Source organism: Telopea speciosissima, chromosome 2 (genome assembly GCF_018873765.1).
Source record: "Telopea speciosissima isolate NSW1024214 ecotype Mountain lineage chromosome 2, Tspe_v1, whole genome shotgun sequence".
Classification (NCBI taxonomy): domain Eukaryota; kingdom Viridiplantae; phylum Streptophyta; class Magnoliopsida; order Proteales; family Proteaceae; genus Telopea; species Telopea speciosissima.
The window spans coordinates 53,116,304-53,137,673 of NC_057917.1; the positions used below are offsets into that span (position 1 = coordinate 53,116,304).

The following is a 21,370-nucleotide window of genomic DNA, read 5'->3' on the forward strand; positions in this document are numbered from 1 at the left end:
TACCGTGATGCTTCGACGATGCACCTTAGTCTGAAATCGAAGCCAAAATGCGTGGATTTCATGTTTTCATTTGCACTTCAGTCCCCTTCCCTGTTCTTGATTTTTACGCCTTCAGACCAACGAAGATGATGGAGAATGGTTTGCAATTTGGCTTTTTACCCTTAAGGGTATTATGGGAAGTTCACACTATGATAAGGGTAATTTTAACATATTTTTTTTGGGTTTTTAACAATTACCACTCCAAAATCTTTCATATTTATTATTACCTCTCCAAAACTTTGAAACAACTGTTACCCTCCCCTGTTGCATGTTAATAATTAACTGGTCCTCACCGTTACAGACCTGTAATGGAGGGGGTTAGTCGTGACAGTGTGCCGTTGTCATAGATTTTTTAAGACCAAAATGCCCTTTTTTGGGTGATAATTGTAAAAAACTCCCACCCATCACCGTCCCTTCTTCTTCTCCTTCGTCTTCTCCTTCGTCTTCCTCCTCCTCTGCAACCCCCAAAGATGGATCTTGAAGCATTTTCTTATCAAATCTTAAAAGTTCTTATTATCTGATGCGAGTTAGGTGCATGAAATGCATATTGGAAATTGATTTGAAGAGATTAAAGCTATCAATCACTGATGCTCAATTATTGATAGAGAGACCTTATCGATTGGCTCTGAGTTTTAGTAATCAAAAAAACCAACAAATTAAAAGAAAATTCACTCTAATTTCCATTTTAAATTGTTTGGGTTGGGAAAAAAATCTAACAAAAATATCCCAGAAAGAAGAAAAGAAGAAAATGAAGGTCCAAATTGATTCTGATCTTTCGAAGTTAATTTAGGTCGAAATCAAAGCCTAGTTCGGAAACTTGAAATGGCGTTGACTTGAGACATCCATAGTTTACCCAAAGCAACCACCACTCTATCGTTCTTCCTCCTAAACTCTACTGCCATCAAAGAGAGCTTTCCTCTGTGTGCTACCATCTTAGCTTCAATCTCCACTTCTTCCTGAAGTTATAAATGATTTATTCAAGTTTTTAAACAATCCAGGTGGGAAAAGGAGAAGAAAAAAAAAACAAACAAACAAGAGCATTTGGGAATTGAAACGGAAGACGAAACCTCGATCTTAACCATTGTGAAGTAAGAAATGTTGAGATTAATAGATATTTTGAAGTCGCCAGTGTAAATCGATATAGCTATCGCCCCAACTCCATCGATTCGAGAAGCTATTGCTCCCACATGACAATTCCCTGTTCTATCCTGCAAATCAATCAAATTGCAATGAATTTGTATCTACCCATCTGGGTCTCTGACAAAAAATAAATAAATAAGACTACCCATATAAGTAAATAACAGAGGTCAGAGCTACAAAAGAAAGAGAAGAGAATTGAAGGAAGATAGGATACAGAGGAAGAGAAGAAGACGATAAGAGAAAATTGGGGGAAAAAAAAAAGGGTGAGATGATATCTGAGTGAGTTAAAGCTAATTCTTTGTGAAGGATGTAATTGAAGAGCATGGAATCCCTTTGGGCCTGTGTAAAGATTCCTTGTGCGGTTGGGGTTGCAGAGGAGGAAGAAGAAAAAGAAGAAGCAGAAGGAAGAGGAGGAAAAGGGACAGTAATGGGGTCGGAGATTTTTATAATTACCACCCCAAAAAGGGCATTCTGGTCCTAAAAAATCCGTGACAACGGCACACTTTCATGATTAACTCCTTTCATTACGGGTCTGTAACGGTAGGGGCCAGTTAGTTATTAGTATGCAACAGGGGAGGGTAACAGTTGTTTCAAAGTTTTTAGGGGTGTAATAATAAATATGAAAGATTTTGGAATGATAATTGTAAAAAGCTCTTTTTTTTTTTTTTTGGTAAAAAATATAATTTCAAGATTATAAAAGACTTAACAGAGACTTAATGTACTAACCTAACCTAACAGAGTGGACTAAGTTGAAATAAAATCATAAAGTAAAGATAGTCTGTGACATTTTCCCAAAGTTTGGTAAGTCTGTGCCATTTTGAATATTTAGAGGGGGTGTCTGTGAAATTTGCAGGGTGTTGTTCTCTGTGCCGCAGTGCAACGTGTGCCCAGGCACATGGGGATGGGCGCAATGACCACCCTACCCCCTGCACAGGCTGTCCATGTGCCTGGAAGCAGGCTGCGTTGTGGCATAGAGAACATTCTCTCAAAAATTATTTACACATAGGTAGTTACCAAACTTCTTTTTCTTTCTATAATCTATTATGTTTAGTAGTTATCAAACAATTTTTCATTTTTGATCAAAATGGTTTTTAATAATGATTTCTTTTTTTAAATAGACCAAAATGAAAATGAGAAATGATACCAAACAGAGCCTTAAGTATGCACGTCCTTCTTCACAATTAGTTTTATACCTAAGGTACCCATGTGTAGTTTATGTAAATTATAGGTACCCAAGTGTAATTGATCAATTAATTTGGACAAAAATTTTCAGTCTAAGTCAATCCCTCTCGTTCGAATAAGATCAGCTATACCACACATTTCATCTTTCAAGTAACTGGCGAAGCCTTCCATCCAAGAAAAATAAAAAAGAAGTTTTAACTGTGGAAGCCGAAACACCGATTTAGGTGACACGAAGCTGAGTCAGCACTCAGCAGAGGCCGAGGAATTTGAGGGGGGAAGAGGCTTCTTCTACTCTATCTTAGTTTCTCCTCCGTCCTCAAAACCCAAATCCCAGGTGATTTCAAAACCCTATCTTTTGTGGATTCGTGATTTTTTTCTCTCTTCTCATTTCCTTTTATCCTGAGTTGAAAGTGGGATCTAGTCATCTAGGGCTAGGATTTTTGTCGGCTATTGTTATTTCTTCGTTTCTTCCTTTGGTGATTCTGGTGTTGAAGCTATGCGGTTCTGAATGGTTTTGTTGGTAGATTTGGGGATGCAAGGTTTGGTGTAATTTGTAAATTTGCTTTGCTGGGCGAAATTGGGAGGCGGTAGAGATAAGGGGAACAAGAGGGAGAGTCAGGGAGAAAGGATGGGCTCGAAGATGGAAGGTCCTTCGGCTTCACCAGCTGTTCGTAGAGATCCTTATGAGGTGTTGAGCGTATCGAGGGATTCGTCTGACCAGGAGATCAAGACGGCGTATAGAAAGCTTGCTCTCAAGTGAGTTTACTTCACCCTTCTTGACCTTTCTGAATCAAAACTAATATCTTATACCGTTCAGAGATTTTTTGCTTGAGCTATTTTCATTTAAAAACTATTCAAAATGACTGACCGTGAGGTCCTACAAGAAGGTACTATCAAATTTAGCTGCCTGCTCAGTTCCTGCTGGGTGTTCGTTCTTCCTATGGAGAAAAATGATTTGTTGATATTGGCAAATGTACCATGAGTCTGGATTCTTATCCAACACATTTCCTCTAGTTCTAACTGCTGGTATTGTAAAACAATATTTGGTTTGCAAGAATTGCGGCTCCTTATTACTTGCAAGCCTCATGACTGATATGGTCAGAGTTGGAACCAGTGACATACCTATTGCTCAAACAGTGGTTGCCCCAGGGTTTCCTTCAAATATAACGGAAAGGAATTAGGCTCTATGATCTATAAATGAACCATTTCTGGTTATTTACCAGATGACACTAATCACATATTCACATGTCTTTCAGTCACATAAGGGAAGTGGAAAAGTTTGGGACAATGCCCCAAAACAGCTTTTGTATGTCCATATAAAGTTATGGACAGCTGTACATAGTTCTCCAAACCATTGCATAACTTAGATTTTCATGTTTGTATGCCCATCTTTTATAAGTTTCAACTAGTTTCGTACATTGATAATTACACTTCTTTATAAATGTTTTACCTGTAACTTATATATGAGTATGTAATCGTTTTCTTCAAATTCTGAGCAGGTATCATCCTGACAAAAATGTCAGCAATCCTGAGGCTTCTGAACTTTTCAAAGAGGTTGCATATTCCTACAGTATCTTGTCGGATCCAGAAAAGAGAAGGCAATATGACACTGCTGGGTTTGAGGTGGATATCTTTCCCTTTCCTATCTTTGTTCCCCCTTCCCCCCACACACACAAACTGTTTTCCAGTATGAAGCTTGGTGTAGAATGGACGAAGACAGGTTACTTTTAAATGCTGGGAGAGGTAACAAAGTACATGAAAAGATCAATAGATCTACATGAACAACAAGTTTTAATTAAACAATTGAACTTGGATACCCACTATTTTTTTCCGCCTAGAATCTGCTATTCCATTAGGTGACTAGTTCTGGAATAAGGTGTTCAATAAGGAAGCCAGTGCCCTAGCCTCTATGGAGCAGTGGCAATACCTTGACAGATAGCATGTACTGGTCAGATCCACCGAACAGTGGTTAATGAGTACCCTTTAGAAAAATCTTTGACAGGCATCTCTATTTGACTTCCCCTTACCAAGGGGGGGGGGGAGATTTGTTCAACTTTACATAAAGTTGTCAATATCTTCTGGATGGACTAATGGCAAGACAATGATTGAGAAGTAAAGACCATGTTGAAACAGCAACTCACAGGAGGGAGAAGTTGTTCATCATTTCCCATTTTCCAAGCACATCAAATGTATATGGGAAGAGATAAATATAACTAATTCCAACTTTGCATTATACCCCTAGCCATGACCTCCTTATAGACAACCACAAGGATGTTACTTTCTTTGTATGATTCCTCCAGGTATGGTGTTGCTGTCAACTGAAAATGTGTCTGTAGAGCTAGCATTGTTGACATAGCAGTTTGTGGCAATCCAGTAACTGCATGCCTGTAGAATGAGTATAGCTGAAGTAGAAGTATTTTGGGGGTATTGAGATGATGTGAGTAAAGTTTGTAGGACAAAGAAAATATGAAAGCATTTAATAGAATATAGGGATATGATTAATAGTAGTGAAAAGAAAAAGGAAGACTACTGAAGTGATTGGTTTATGGGCTTAAAGATCAGTGAGAACTTCAGTGAGAAGAAGTGATGTGGTGGAAATCAAAGGCTATAAATGAAGGCCAAAATTGATATGGCAATGACAAGGGACTGAAAGACTTTGCTTTGACTGAAGAGATTGTCCTAGATGGATCAGACGGGATCTGGACTCTTAATTGTATAACTGTCAGTAAAGCTAGATTGCTCTTCTATAGTAGTAATAACAAAGCTCCTGTGATAGTGTACAATGTTTAGAACTTGGCATTTTTACTTATATCCTTCCAAGATTTGTGATGCCTGTCAAGATTCCAGTTGAGAGATCTTGTAAGAAAATGAAACCTCTTTAAGAAAATAGCTATAGCCTATGTGTGCACATGAATTTTTGCATAAAACTATATGCCCAATAAGTTTACCTGATTTTTGCATATAACTATATGCCCAATAAGTTTACCCAATATATATACATATATATTCCCCATTTTTTATTTAATTATTTTTGCCATTTCAGTTTTTGCCAACCTTTATATAATGAGATATTCTCTGTTTTATTTTTTCTCTGCCGTGCTTTTATTGTTGTCATCATACATTGATATGCTGAGCTCATCACTTAGTATGGGTTTCCACCTTTAAGCTCAAATTCATTGTGGCTTGAACTAACCAGAAAACAAAGGAGAAGAGAAACCGAGAAACAGAGAGAATATGAGAGATCTGAACCAGCGATTGATTCATTGAGTGAGAGCTATCACTGGTCCATCATACTTTATTTATAATATTTGCGTGCAGAAAGTAATAAAGTTACAACCAAATAAAGAAACAAGAATCCTAACTAAGAGCAACTAATAACCAAACCAGAACTAACTAAAATTCTAGTCACACTGGAGACGCTCCCCTTATCATGACTAGAATCCTAACTCCACTGCAACCAACAATAATTGGCACAATAGGGGTTCACGACACCTGTAGGACCAATAACTTAACGCGCCCCCTCAAGCTGGAGCATATAAGTCTCCCATGCCCAGCTTGGAACAACACTTCCGGAAAGCAGGGCCAAAAAGATGAAACAAATGGAGTAACAATCAGCTTCTTCATAACAACATCTCTCTCACAGTGGCAGTCAACCTTGGTCCTTTCACAAAATACAGGGTTGTTGGCAATGTAGATAGCAGCTTGGTTATCACAAAACATCTTCATAGGTTGAGTCTTGAGTAATAGGAAAACCCAACTCTTGAAGAATTGACTTCAACCACATTAACTCAGCTGCAGTATGAGCCATAGCTCTATACTCAGCCTCAACACGGGATCTAGCCAAAGTTGTTTGCTTTTTACTGCACCACGAGAGAAGATTGCCATCAATAAATGTGCATTAACGTGTGGTAGACCTATACCATCAACACCATACCAGTCAGCATCAGAAATCCTACAAGATCGACATTTTGATGTGGACAATAAATGAGCCCCTTTAGGTACTTTAAGATATGACATGCCGCTTGCCAATTAGATAAATAAGCTTCCCAACTATTCTCCTGTACAGGTGTGTATGACCAAAATCTTCACCACCATTGTTTTAAACTTTTGATGTGGATCCATACAAACTAAGCCCTATCCCATCTAAATGAGGTTGGCTACATGGATCCTGGCAAATTTAAGTAAGAGAAAAAGCAAGAAACGAAGACATAAGAGATGAGAAGTGCAAAAAAGAGAAATGACAGTAAAAGGAAAGAGTCCTAGACCAGGGAGTTAGGAAAAGCTCAGCTATATAGGATTGGCAACATGGATCTTTGCCCTCCAGTAGGCTTTATCCCATAGTACTATATCTCGCGATATATCGGTATCTCGGGCCTACCGAGATATCCGAAATATCCGAGATATCGCGAAATATGCCCGAGATATTGCATTTTTTCTGCAATATTTCGGGGGTCCATCTCGGGGGGTATTTGGCCATATCTAGGCCTGAAACTTCATGGACAGCCTTATTTAAGCTTAATAAACACATTTAAACCATAAAATTGTAAAAATGTGAATTCAAATTGGTGTTTTGGGCTTGCACCCTTGATTGACATACGGTCGCCGACCCTAATGTATAAATAGTTAAATACACATGGATTAATGAAATCACAACTTAAGTTACAAATTACAAGTGCTAAACTGCTAATAGTAGTTGCTGTGCCTCCCTAGATCAATCCCACTCATGCCTCGCTGGAGTCGACGTCCATTGCTCTCTGTTTGAAGGACATATGTGGACCACGGTATAGAATCGGAGAAGAAACGAGTGTAGTCATCCACAAGTATCACGTAAATGGAATCATTAACATACTGTAGGTAACCTATCCTAGGATATAAACTAGGGTTACCAATCGATCCAGTCCGTGAAGAAGATGATCCACTATGATATGATGTTGGCGCCGGCGCAAGAGGCGATGGCATTGGCTGCATGTATGGCTGGTGAGGTTGGTAGCTAGGTCCGCTAGGGTATGCAAAGATGTTATCTACAAAAGATGATTCAGTATGTCCCTGGGACTGGGACTAGTAGTCATAGTCCCCTACCCCACTAAACTGCCCATATGATGATGATCCATATCCATATCCACCGTAAGGTTGTGATGCACCATAATCCGATGCCAATGGAGTGACATGTGCGTCAAAAGATGGGGCACGCCAATGTCTAGTCGGTCCTCCCTCCCTATCACCCATACTCAAACCACCAACAGAGCTAGATAGGTTATCAATGTCCATGTGATCAGGTTGCAATTGTGTTTGTCGACCCCTACGCTTCTGTTGTATGTATGTAGGGGGCCTCTCGAGGGTGGGGGTGCGGGGGCACGTGCTCGTGGTCCGTATCTTGTGTGGCATGATCAAACCGTGTGTCTCTCCGGTGAATCGAAGTGGCTCTACAGTGCCATATCCTGGGCCTCCTGGCCTACCACATAACGCTCTCGCGTCTTTGTCAAATTCTTCACCAAGATCACCACCACCAACATCACCACCACCAGCATTACCACCACCAGCATCACCATCACCACCACCACCACCAGCATCACCATCATCACCATCATCATCATCATCATTTGAGGACTTAGACCAGTCTTCATCATGCAACATTGCCACCAGGTGGGCTGGAATGGTATGGGTGAGGCTTCCCTTGCATGTATCCGACCCTCGTCGGCCCATATACTCGTCCACATCGCACTCAATCTCGAAGCTATCATGGGGTCGGGCCTACCTCCCTCCTCATCCAACACGGCTCACCTCTATCCCTCACCCAATCCACAATAGGGTCCTCATCGTCTGAGTCAACTTGAAAGATGTCAGCTAGATCAATGGTGCCCCTCTGTCCCACATGTCCCATGCGTATGTGTTGCAGTTTCAACCTCATGTTGTAGTGCATATACACCATGTCAGATAAACGTTGAGACCCCAATCTGTTGCGCCTCTTGGAGTGGATGAGTGCAAAGGTACTCTAGTTCCTCTCACAACGATGCGAGAACATGTTTGGGCAAGGACTTTAATTGCTATTCTTCTTAAGTTTTCACCGATTCCCCATACAACACCCACCATAATTGCATTACAAGTTTACAACAAAAAGACATGTGTCAAATGTTTGTTTCAACTTTCAACTTTCAAATTTCAATACATATGTAATTTAAAACTTAAAAGAATTACCAAGATCACCACGTGCTCTGCCTTGTATCGCAGCCTTAGTTCCAAAACTTCCCAATGCATCCCTAAATACCTTGATCTACACCCATGTGGAAAATTAGTAAGTACTTCTTCACTACTTATTTGAAAGCATGAATAAGTTGAGTTTCCAAATGAACTCACTTCATTGTTGCAAATTGCTTGTAGTGCACCATCCGGCTCCAACTTCTTCACTACTTATTTCACGCATCAATAAGTTGAGTTTCCAACCCAAGCCTATTGTTATATTGATACTTAGGGTTCAAGTAGTATCTTTGAAATATGACATATAGAATAGAGGTATTGTCAAATGCATAGGTAATTAGTAAATAATAATACTATGAATTAGTAAACATAAAACAAATTTACTCACCAGCCTTATGCAGTGGATGCATAAGTTGATTCTCCCAGCGAGCATTTATGATATCTAAGAAGTGTTTGCTACTGCGAGGAGCCACACTATAGACACTATCTTTCATCAAGTCTATTGCAGCATATAGGACTGGCATGGTTGGACCCTTCGAGAGCGGAGTCGCAACGTGTAGAACTTTAACTATCGGCTCTAAAACTTTCACCACTTTGCTTAGTTTGGTCCGAAGTCCTCGGATGACATCGTTGTTTGTGCTTCCCTCCCATTTGCGGTCTTGGAACCCTTCCATTCAAACCACTCCTCGAAGCAAACATGCTTCTCGGCCCGGCCTTCTTTGTCTTAATGCTTTTGAGAGCAATGTAGTTGGTGGCAAATCTTGTGATGCCAGGCCTAACCAAGTCACCCCCACATTTTTCCCTCAATAGATTGAATGCATAGGAGTGGTTGTATACAAAGTTGGTGATTTGTCTTGCACTTTCAACCACAGTCTTCACCAACTTTAACTTTCCCATATCTTTTAGCATTAAGTCAATGCAATGGGCTGCATAAGGAGGAAGAGCCGGTACTTACTATTGTTCATCATCTTCTCACCCCACGAAGTTACTTCCATTGTCGTTACAATCTGGACAACATTCTCAATACCCACATCTTTTCCACTACTTCCTTTAACAATCAGTAAATATATTTTGCATCCTTTATCTCTTTGGATGCATCCAAGATTTGAGGAACACTGTCCTCCCATCACAATAAACCATGAAATTGATGATGGACTTTCTTGTAGGCCCAGTCCATCCATTTGCCATTATAGTCACCCCATATGTCTCCCACATATTCCTCATCTCACTAATGTACTCATCAATCTCACTCTTTTGTTGAGGTAGATAAACATTCATTACCTCATATGGGGTGGGGCCCTTGAATCCTGGGCCAGCCTCGCAATGGTATCTATCATGGTATCATAATGGGGGCCTTGTGCGATGTTCTTTGGGATGGTATGGTATAGCATCCACTTAGCTATTGATTCTTTAACCAATCCCTTCATCCCCTTCCATGCTCCTTTGATTCGGGTTGATTGCTTCCTTTCTTCTTATGCAATTTAGGATCGGATGTTGATGGTGGTCTGAGTCTGGTAGAGGTGTTGGGGTTGCCCTCACACTTTGTGATCTTTTAAAAGGATTCAAAGTTCTAGGACCTCCGAATCGCCACTCCTCCACTACCCCCTACTCTTTGTCTCTCTGATCATCTTGAAAACTTACTCGCTCCTTAAACAGTCCGCCTAAAATCCCTAGCCTCCTCTCTTTGTTTGTATGTCATCGATCGCAATGATCATCATCATCATCATCATCATCATTGTATCGTCTTCCTCCTCCCATCGAACTCCTTCTGTATCCTCAAGTTGTTCTCTTATCCTTTGCTTGTCAGCCTTCCTCTTCTTTCTTCCCCTCAAACTATCACCAATCTCCCTGGCTACTTCAGTAGGGATTATATGACAACCTACAACATCTTTAGATCCTCCAGTCAGATGTTGTTTAAGTCTACTGGACCCACCTCCCATAAATTGCATGTGACAATAGTTACATATAGATTTTCTCTTATCCCCATCAATGGGAGTACCATGTAACCATGCAATGTCACCCCTATGCTGGCTGGCTGGTCTCTCTTGTTCCCTCTGTTCTCTTTGTTCCCTCCGCCCCCTTTGTTGACTATTTTCCCCCACCTTTTGCTTGCCCTTCACACGTTGTCTATCACGATCCGCCATAATGATACTTGTTTACTGCAATGTAAGTAACACAAATAATTAAAAAACTTAATGTAGATGCACTTCAATTGACACTTTTAGATTACTAATACACTTGTATAGTTATTTAATATTTTTCCCCTAACCCTTATATTTTTCACATAATTAAAACCAATTTTTTATATATAATGTTAATATAAGTATTGACCTAACACAACAAAACCAAAAATTAGTAAACATAATATACATGTAATGCATCTCAAAACATATAGAAATAACTTTCATATTTTTTCATTATTTTTTAAACTTAAAACTCATATTTTTCCTTATTTATTTCTGTTTTTTTAATTTTTTATATATTTTTCTTAATTTTCAAAAATTAAAAGAATTATTTAAGAGCAGAAAAATAAATCCGACACTGTGAAGCCGTAGATCGGCCATTGGTGTCTAACATATATTTAATTCATTACCCATATTACCCCTAATTATTTCCTATTTTAGTTGTAGGAAAATGAATTTTTAAAACCAGAAAAAAAATAAAAAAAATACATATGGGAAAAAAATTTCGACACCGTGAGGCTGTAGATCGGCCTCCGGTGTCTAACATATATTAATATCATCAACATCCAACAACATTTGTACAAAATTTTTTAAAAAAAAATAGTTTTAGAGAAATAGAATTTACCTTAAATAATGAAAATAGGCTTGGTTGATGAGCTTAGATGACCCTCCGACGTCTTCCCGGCGACAAGGAGCTTCAACAATGCTTGGATGAGGCTTGGAAGGGAGGAAGAAGAGAGAAAATTTGAATTTCAGCGGCTCTCGGTCGAAATATCGACCAAGAGCTGCGAAATATGGAATTATAAGGCTCTTAATGTGACACTATTTGTCACTTTTACAATATCTCGCGATATATCACGATATATCGACGAGATATTGTATTTTTATGTTTCGGAAGTGTTTCGTATCTCAGACATATCGAGATTCACGAAATATGGCGATATATCGCCGATATTTCGCGAGATTTTATACCATGCTTTATCCGAGGTCATACTTGGTACAAGACCCAGACTATGCATGTCATTCTTCACAACCTCCTCTTATGGCCATTTTAGGCCTGCCCCTAGCTCTTGTAGCTCCTTTAATCAAGATCAGATCACTTCTCCATACTGAGGCATTCGCAGGCCTTCGTTGAACATGGCCATACCACCTCAAACGACATTCTCGAAGCTTGTCATTGATCGGGGCAACTCCCAAATCAGCTCTAATACATTCATTTCTTACTTTATCCTTTATAGTTTTGCCGCACATCCATCTTATGTCTTAACATCCTCATCTCTGCAACACATAGCTTCTCTATATGACAAAGAATATTAATTGGTTTACATGCAAGCATACCATTTTCAGACAAAAGATCCAATACATATTTCCGTTGTGATAGACTAATCCCTTTCTTGCTCTGTAGTACTTCAATACCAAGTGGTGGAATGATGCAGGACATTTGGGGGCTGCTCCTACAAGCCCTAGCCCAGGCCCAATTGGATACTCCAAGAGATACCATCTCAGGCCCAAGCCCAAGCCCAAGCCCAAGCCCTACCAGCCCTGCATTTAGTTTATTTTTGTTTTATCTTTTATTTTTAGGTTAATTGGCAGTTATTGCTGTAGAAATAGTTACTAAGGGGTAGTTATTGCTGTAGAAGTAGTTGTTAGGGAGTTATTTTCTTCTTCTTTTTTTGATTTTGAGTTTTTAAAAGAATGTATTTTGAGAGGAATGAGAACAGAATTGAATAACCAAAGAATGAATTGAGTTTCTGGCTGTGTGCGTGTGCACCCTCCTTCCCCCCCCTCCTTCTTCTCTTGTCTCCCTGCAGATTTGATCCCCCCCCCCTTTCTTCTTCTTCTTCTCTTTTCCCCCTGCAATTCTGATTTCCTCCTGGATTCTCTTTCTTCCTTTTTCTCCTCCCCCCATTATCTGGTATGAGAGCCCAAACCTGGGTGAATCTCTCTTTCTCAGATTTTTCTCCCTTTCAGTCTCTCTTCCCCTCTTATATTTCTTCTCCTATCTAAGTTCTCTTATCTTGTTCCCTTGTTCTGGAAACCACAAGCCAGAACTCCAAAATACTCATATACACTACCTCATCTTCTTTACCATAACATCCATTGACCCCCTTTAACCACACGATTGCAACAACCAATCGTTCCATATTATTTCATCTTATCCCAAGTTGGAATGAAGAACAACATCGGAGATGCTGCAACAGTAATGACGTATGACTTCGACATTCCACTCAACAATATCGAGAGGACGTGCTGTTTCAAGATTTTGTCTCCTCTTCTTGTGAATTACTGGAGCTTTTGAACGGCATGGATGTGCATCACATGGACTGGTTTCCTGGGTTTATCCAAACTCGAGGTTGGGTTTTTTTAAAGCAAGGGAGAGTTGATGCAGGACATTTGGGGGCTGCTCCTACTAGCCCTTACCCAGGCCCAATTGGATACTCCAAGAGATACCATCTCAGGCCCAAGCCCAAGCCCTACAAGCCTTGCATTTAGTTTATTTTTGTTTTATCTTTTATTTTTAGAGTTATTTGGCAGTTATTGCTGTAGAAATAGTTATTAGGGGGTAGTTATTGCTGTAGAAGTAGTTGTTAGGGAGTTATTTTCTTCTTCTTTTTTTGATTTTGAGTTTTTAAAAGAATGTATTTTGAGAGGAATGAGAACAGAATTGAATAACCAAAGAATGAATTGAGTTTCTGGCTGTGTGCGTGTGCACCCTTCCCCCCCTCCTGCTTCTTCTCTTGTCTCCCTGCAACTCTGATCCCCCCCCTCTTCTTCTTCTTCTTCTTCTACTGCTTCTTCTTCTCTTTTCCCCCCTGCAATTCTGATTTTCCCTCTTCGTCTTCTTCTTCTACTGTTTCTTCTTCTCACGGTTTCTCCTCTTTCCCCCCTGCAATTCTGATTTCCTCCTGGATTCTCTTTCTTCCTTTTGCCCCTTACCCCCATTAGGGAAGGCCAGTTAGGAGAAGAGAGGAAGCTGGGAAAAATCAGAGTTGCAGGAGGAGAGGGGAGAAATTGCTTAAGAAGAAGAGGGGGGGGGGGGAGAAGAAGAGTGCACACGCACACATCCCTCAAGCTACTCAAACCATAAACTCAGTTCATTCTTCAAATCTGTCTCCAACGATGGGGAATTACATCATATATATAAATAGAAATAAAAGACTCCTAATTACTTCCTAAAACTTAGACTAACTAAAATAGAAACTCAATAAAACTCAAATTGGAAATTTCCCTATAAGTCTAATAGCTACCCCAAAATAAAAGATTACATATTTTTCCCAAATAAAATAAATTCTAAATATCCTACTGAACCAGAACATGGTTGGAAACCGGTTCATCTTGGTTTGGATACCCAACTGGGTTTGGGTCGGTCCAAGGTAGTGTATCTGCATCACCAAGGAAATAGCCAAAGGAACCCTAGTCTTTCATCTGAAAAAGCTGCTGCAGAAAAGATTTTACCTCTGCCATACCAGATGTATAATCACCAAATACAATAATATCATCGACATAAACAGCCAACACAACCACCTTAGAACCCCAGCGGCAAACAAAGACCAAGTGATCAGAATAACATTGTGAGAAACCATACTTAGTAACAATCGAGCTGAATTTGTCAAACCAGGCTCTAGGTGTCTGGTTCAAACCATAAATAGCCTTGTGTAGCTTACATACTCTGCATGGATTCTCCCTTGAGCAACATACCCTGAAGGTTGCTCCATATACACCTCATATTCAGATCACCATATAAAAAATTCATTCTTGATATCCAATTGATAGAGAGGCCAGTCTAGATTAACAACTAATGATATAAGAACATGGAACAAATAAGACGAGCAACCGATGAAAAGGTCTCGAAATAATCAGGCGGCAAGGCGTCCGCTGATGCAGGTTTATCACCAAATTGGGCTTCTTTTCCTAGAAATAAGTCTAGGGTTGGGTTGTAGACATGTTGGGCCTTTGGTCCCATGGGTTTTCTATGTAATAGGCCACTTTTATGGGCCTAAAGTTGGGGCACATAAATTGCATACGGGATTAACCCTATACTTAGTTTATTTTCATGTTTTAGAGTTTTAAATTGAATCGATTGAACCACTGGTCCAATTTAAGTGACTTTAGAATATTCTTTTAGGGTAGAATCTTCTTAACTGAAGTTTTATTTTAGGGTCCACACCTTTAGAGAGGGAGTGTTTTGTATTTAGACTCAGCCAAGGATTAGGGATTTCCTATTCCTATGTTGCATAGGAATTTGGGCCTTTGGCGATTATAAATAAAGGCAAACCGTGGGGCTTCTCTTTACCTCACTGTCTTATGAAATCTGCTCTTGCAAGCTGCTGCAACCTTTCTTCTATTGAAGATCTGCTTTGTGTGTGTGATCAAAGTTGGTGGGATTGATGTATGATCCAATCGACACCTTGCAGTGTGAAGCCCGGGTGGTTTGTTGGTGGGATTGGTGTTTGATCCGATCAACACTCTGCGATGTGAAGCCCTAGTGGTTCCTCTCAAGTTCTACTTTCAAGTTCAAGTTCAAGATCTGATTTTTATTCAAGTTTTGCTTTGCAAGTTTCAATTTTTATTCAAGGTTCTACTGCTGCCTATCATTCCCTGCAACTACAAGTAAGTCTGAGACATCCCCAATCCCATACTTCTTCTAAACCTTCTACAGTCCAACCCTAATTTCCTCCTTTTGTTTTCTTCAAATTCCATAACCTAAATCACTTACAGACCTAACGCTCCATCAGAATCCTTTCAAATTGAAACCACAGCACCCTCATTGCACCCCCTCCACTCGATACAGACTTTTGTCCCTTTCATCCAGCCAAAAACCGCTTTAAAACCCAAAACCCTAAATTACAGTGTAGCAACATTCCACCATCATCAGACCTTCATACCTTAGCCGAGTGACCCTCTCTACCCCTAGTGAACTCGACCTGTAGCCCTTGCCCTAATTCCCCCTCTAAACCCTAAATTCCATTACTTCCCAATTTCAAAAACCCGAAACCCTAACCAGCTTCCTTTTAAGTTCTCACACTTCCACTCATCAAACCATCATTGGACCAATACTGATAGACTCTCCTACACCTGCCTAGCATAACCATACCCTTAAACCCTAACGTAACCCTAACCCTAACCCTAACCCTAACCCTAACCCTAATTTGACCTAAATCCTTATTCTGCCCCAATCGGACTGCCTGTTCATAGCAGATCCTGAAGCATTGGTTCGTAGCTGGTCTCCTATCCACCTAGGACTACATTACCTGCCTAGGCGCCCAAGGAGTGTATTTAAGTGCATTATTAGAATGAAAAACTTCAATGGAAACGTTGAATTGGGTCTCTATTTCATTACAAAAATCTTGAAAACAAACAAAAATTCTGAACAATCTTTCAGCAAATACACCCAAGTTAAATGGGAGTGAGCATTTACAAAAGTGGCAAAGTAGGAAAAACCTAACTTATTTTTGACACGACAAGTACCCCAAATATCAGAATGAACTAAGGAAATAAAGATTGACTTCTTTCTAGACATACTACGTGAGGGAAAGGGTGACCGATGATGCTTCCCGGGTTCACTGGCTTCACACTCAAGACAAGATACTGATTTGCAGCTAGGTACCATATGCTAAAGTTTGGATAAGGATAGGTGCCCCAACCGAAAATGCCATTGAAGTGGAGAGAGAGCACCATACTGGTAGCAGTAGTAGAGGGTCCAATGCAATTCAGATAGTAGAGTCCAGCTTGCTCAATCCCGCCACCAATCGTCCTCATTGTTAGAAGGTCCTGGAAAACACAATAAGAAGGAAAAAAGTGAGAGCAGTTAAGAGATTTAGTCAGTTGACTAACAGATAACAAGCTTAAAGGTAATTGGGGTACACGAAGAATAGAAGATAAGGTCATGGATGGAGGAAGAAGCATCGGTAGATGGCTGCAGGTTCTGGAGAAATTTAACCAAATCTTTATAGTTATCTCGAGACATAAACCCTAATGAAGAAGCAAGATTGGTGTCACCAGAAGACACCTTTGCGGTAGTACCATCAGATGCAGCACTATTAGCTAATGGTGGAGCCCACTCTGCTGTGCCATGTTTAGCTCAACATGTATCAATTGTATGGTTGGGCTTGCCACAAAAAGTGCACTGTCTGGAGGGTGTCCTTCTCACGCATCCACTCCTCATAGGAGAAGAGAAACCCAGAAAGAGAGAAAATGAGAGAGAAGATGAAAGAACCGAACCAATGATAGATTCAGTGTGTGAGAGCTATCGCTGGTCCATCATACTTTATCTATATATTGCATACAACAAGTAATTGAAGTTACAACCAAATAAGGAATCTAAACCATAAAGGAAACAAGAATCCTAACTAAGTGCAACTAATAACCAAACCAAAACTAACTAAAACTCTATTCATGATAGGGACACTCCCTCTATCGTGACTAGAGTCCTAATTCCACTACCGCCAACAATAATGGGCCCAATAGGGTTGCACGACACCTATAGGACCAATAACTTAACAGAGACATATATTTTTTTAAATGACTTCTGAATCCAAATTTGGACTTTCCGTCCTTTATCCCTCCAAGTAATAGCATCATTTTATCGGTTAAATGTTTACTGGGTGCCGTTTGTTCCTCCAACTCATAATCTTCTGCTGACTTGTTCTCATAGTTCTCTAATCCTCCGTTTTTGATTTTGTGAAATCCTTGTCCTCCTATTTGAGATTTTTGTGTCTGTCACCATGTTCTTCTCTAAGATTTAGCCATCATTATCAGTCCCCTGGTTCTGCATCTCATTCATCCTCTTGTCTACATTCATCATCATCTGATATAGACTTGATCAGGCAGAGATTTGAGTCGGAGTCTTGTTTGAAACAATAAGCATTTGAGTGCAAAACCTTCCCATGGGAAATTCTGAATCTGCTCTCAGCAGCTTGCCACACGCTTTCCCTAATTCTTCATGTATCTACTTTCATCAGGAATACAATTGCTTCCCAGATACGTTCCAATCCTTGCTATTGCTCCCTTCATGGCCTTGTCAGGTTTCCGTCTTCAGGCACTTTCAGTCGCATTCCTTAATGAAATTGAGGTTGCCTGTAAATGATTCTTTTGGCTTTATGCTGTGATGCAAATTGTTTGATGAAGGGCCCCTTTTCCCCCTCTTCGATTTAGCTCTTTTGAGCTCCACTCTTCAACATCTCAAGCACCTGAACAACCCCAATTTTTTTTTTCTTATTATCATTTCTTTAATCTATACGTATGTTTTGATATACAGTTCATCCGACCTCTTATCAATTGGCTCTTTTTTTCCTCGTACCTTATTTTAGTAAGTCTTCAGCTTCCTCTGCTGGACAAAGGACAATGAAATCCTTCCCTGTTTCCTATTCGGCTATGACTCCTTTCAGATTAGTAGTTTCTCTTACCTGTGTACTTAATGGAGTTCAGGATTCTTGAAAAGATCCTAGAAACAAGAACTACAATTATACCAGGATCAACATAAAATCAATAGGACAGAGCTGGGACAAATATTGGATGAAAACAAAACTAGAATAAGGTGACCAAATCTAGCAATCTGAAAATTGAACCAGGGCGGAAATCAGGTCTGGGGTACCAATCCTGTATGCAAGAAAGAAGACACAATCCTGTATGCACTGCTCACCAGCACCAAAACTCTTGAAAAAAATCAAATTTCTTTACTCAAAAAGATTTATGATGCAGATCAAAAGAAGGATTTGCTATGGTGGGCTTAAGAGGGAGAATAAGGGAAGAAGAAAGAGAAGATAAGAGGCTGTTCCGGGGCTGTGAACAGTACCAGTACCCATGAACAGTAATTTTTGAAGAAAAGAGAGGAGAGAGGAGAGAGGAGAGAGGAGAGAGGAGAGAAGAAAATAGAGGCAACAACTTCAATTTTCAAAACAAACTATTTTCCATTCAATCAAATCGTGGTGGCTTGTGAGCCTTTACAATATATTTATAAGGCAGTAAATAAAAGGAAAAAAAAACTAATTGGCTGATTTGGCAGTCCTTCTATTGACTAAAAACGTGATGCTTAATTCCTGCTTTGGAAGGTATTTTATCTTCACTCAGCCACCTAATAACAACCTAATAAATAAGATAACCTTTTGCTAAAAAATTAGAAGAGTCCTAAACTGAAATAAAGACTAGAATCTAGACTCTAATTAACAATAAAATAAAAGGAAAGAAACTCCTTAAGATAACCCACGATATGGAGAAGATCTTGAAGCCTCAAGATTTTTAAAATGGGCATCCGCTGGCCATTAAAACTTCTCCAAATAATTCTAGAATTCTGGTATCTAGAAAAACCAGATCTGAACCAAGTCGTGAACCACAAAGTTGGTTTGAGCCATGTGAACCAAACCAAACCTACATTGTTCCCTCCTTGTTAGAAAAAATTCGCCCTCAAATTTAAAAGTATGGGAGAATGCCCACCACTTGTTTGGCATCCATGATCAATCGCTGTGATTCGTCGATCCGATGCTTCTCACAAACATCATGGACAAAATTAGTGACTGTTGGATTGACATTGAAGATCTGTTCCGGAAGAATAAACTCAACGCATTTGATCTCTAAAGGGTCTATCATGATTTGCTCATCTTCAACATAATCTTCTGTAGGAGGCTCTTGATCTTTGATCAGATCATCAATCAATTTAGCTTCGATTCTAATCACGGGCTCCTCTTGAGGGTCTTTATCATCAAAGGCTTTCTCGATTAACTGGCCTATGACTTTTGGTTGCAGAACTTCAAGTATAACTCCAATTTTTTTGATTGAATTCTTCAGAGGCTTGTCTTTGATACTCTCTTTGTGCATGCACACTTTCTTGGAGTGAAAGTAATAGATCGTAAATATAAACATCGACCTCCATGTTGAATAGCTTCTTCAGGTTCAGTTCTAATACCAAATTGATGCAGATCAAAAGAAGGATTTGCTATGGTGGGCTTAAGAGAAGAATAAAGAGAAGATAAAAGGCCGTTCCGGGACTGTGAACAAGACTCGTGAACAGTAATTTTAGAGGGAGAGTAAGATAAGAATAAAGAGAAGATAAGAGGCTGTTACGGGGCTATGAACAGTGATGTGAATGGTAATTTTAGAAGAGGGGAGAGGAGAGAGGAGAGAACAAAATAGAGGCAACAATTTCAATTCTCAAAACGAACTATTTTCCATTCAATCAATTCGTGGGGGCTTGTGAGCCTTCACAATATATTTATGAGGCAGTAAATAAAAGAAAAAAAAACAAAAAAAAAAAAAAAAAAAAAAAAAACAACTAAGTGGCTGAGTTGGCAGTCCTTTATTGACTAAAAATATTTACCCTTAATTCCTACTTTGGAAGGTATTTTATCTTCACTCAACCACCTAATAACAACCTAATAAATAAGGTAACCTTTCGCTAAAAAAAGGAGTCCTAAACTGAAATAAAGACTAGCATCTAGACTCTAATTAACAATATAAAATAAAAGGACAGAAACTCCTTAAGATAACCCACGATATGAAGAAGATCTTGAAGCCACAAGATATTCAAAATGGGCCCCACAAGATAAGGTTTCTGAAATTCAGGAAACCTACAACCGCAGGCCATGAAAACTTACAACTGCAGGCCATGAAAACTTCTCCAAATAACTCTAGAAATCTGGTTTCTAGAAAAAATAGATCTGAGCCAAGTCTTGAACCGCAAGAGTTGGTTTGAGCCATATGAACCAAACCAAGCCAATCCTGCATTATCTTAATTGATAGAGGGGTGTATTACATACATAAAGATCTTCTGAAATTCTTAAATTGACTCATAAAAGGACTCCTAATCATTCTCACACACGCAATAAAGTATAAACTCAAAACAGAACTCTTAAAAGCTATTGAGTACCCTAATCTAACTCAAACACTTAACTACTCATTCCTTATAACTCAAACATTCAACTACTAATACCTTATACTAACTTCATAATGTAGTTCTAGATTGAATGCAATCCAACTAGAAGCCAGAACCAGAATCTGTTCTTCAAAGGGTGACCCGGTTAGGGTAAAACTAATGGAAAGCTAAATTTAGGGTTAGGGTTTAGTGGGGATTAAGGTTTGAAGTTAGGGTTAAGATTAGATGGTATGTAGGAGTCTTCCAGTGAAGGTCTCGTTAACAATTAACAAGTCTAGAGGCTGCTGGACAGAACCGGCATCAAGTATGGTAGAACTAGGGTTAGAGTGGGCAGAATAGGACCAGGTTTGGACTGAGTCTTTCAAAGGGCTAGATCCTATACTGGTTGGGTGATACTATGCTAGTTGTGGGTGGTTTACAGGAGAAGAAGAGAATGGGCAGGGTTTGGTTCAGGTTCAAACTTGATTATTGTAATCGAAGAACAAACTAGAACCGAACTTTGTCGATGTAGAACACCTCTTGAAACCAAAACTTGAACAAGAACTTGAATGTAACAGTAATGGAGAAACAAGTAACCAATTCGAACCACCCGGGCTTCCCACCGCAAGGTGTCAATCAGATCAAACACCGATTCCGTCAGCCTTGATCAAACACAAGATGAATCTCTTTGGAGAAGACAAGTTGCAGCAGCAGCTTTTTTGAGAAGATTTTCAAAATTGTGAGGTGAAAAGAACCCCCTTCCCCACTATTTACTTTATTTATA

The 21,370-nt window shown here is 39.5% G+C and overlaps 1 protein-coding gene across 2 annotated transcripts in view; it reads left to right on the forward strand.

The window, feature by feature from the left end:
• Positions 1-2,547: 2,547 nt before the first annotated feature.
• The window catches only part of LOC122651881 (chaperone protein dnaJ 15), a 39,054-nt gene continuing 20,231 nt past the window's right edge, over positions 2,548-21,370 (forward strand). The window contains exons 1-3 of one of the 2 annotated variants that reach the window (XM_043845440.1): positions 2,548-2,695; positions 2,886-3,117; positions 3,861-3,984. In XM_043845440.1, coding sequence (XP_043701375.1) covers positions 2,990-3,117; positions 3,861-3,984 — 252 coding nt within the window. In that variant the 5' untranslated portion in view covers positions 2,548-2,695; positions 2,886-2,989. Of the gene's footprint in view, positions 2,696-2,875; positions 3,118-3,860; positions 3,985-21,370 lie in introns of those variants that run through there. The other variant, XM_043845441.1, reaches the window with a different exon arrangement.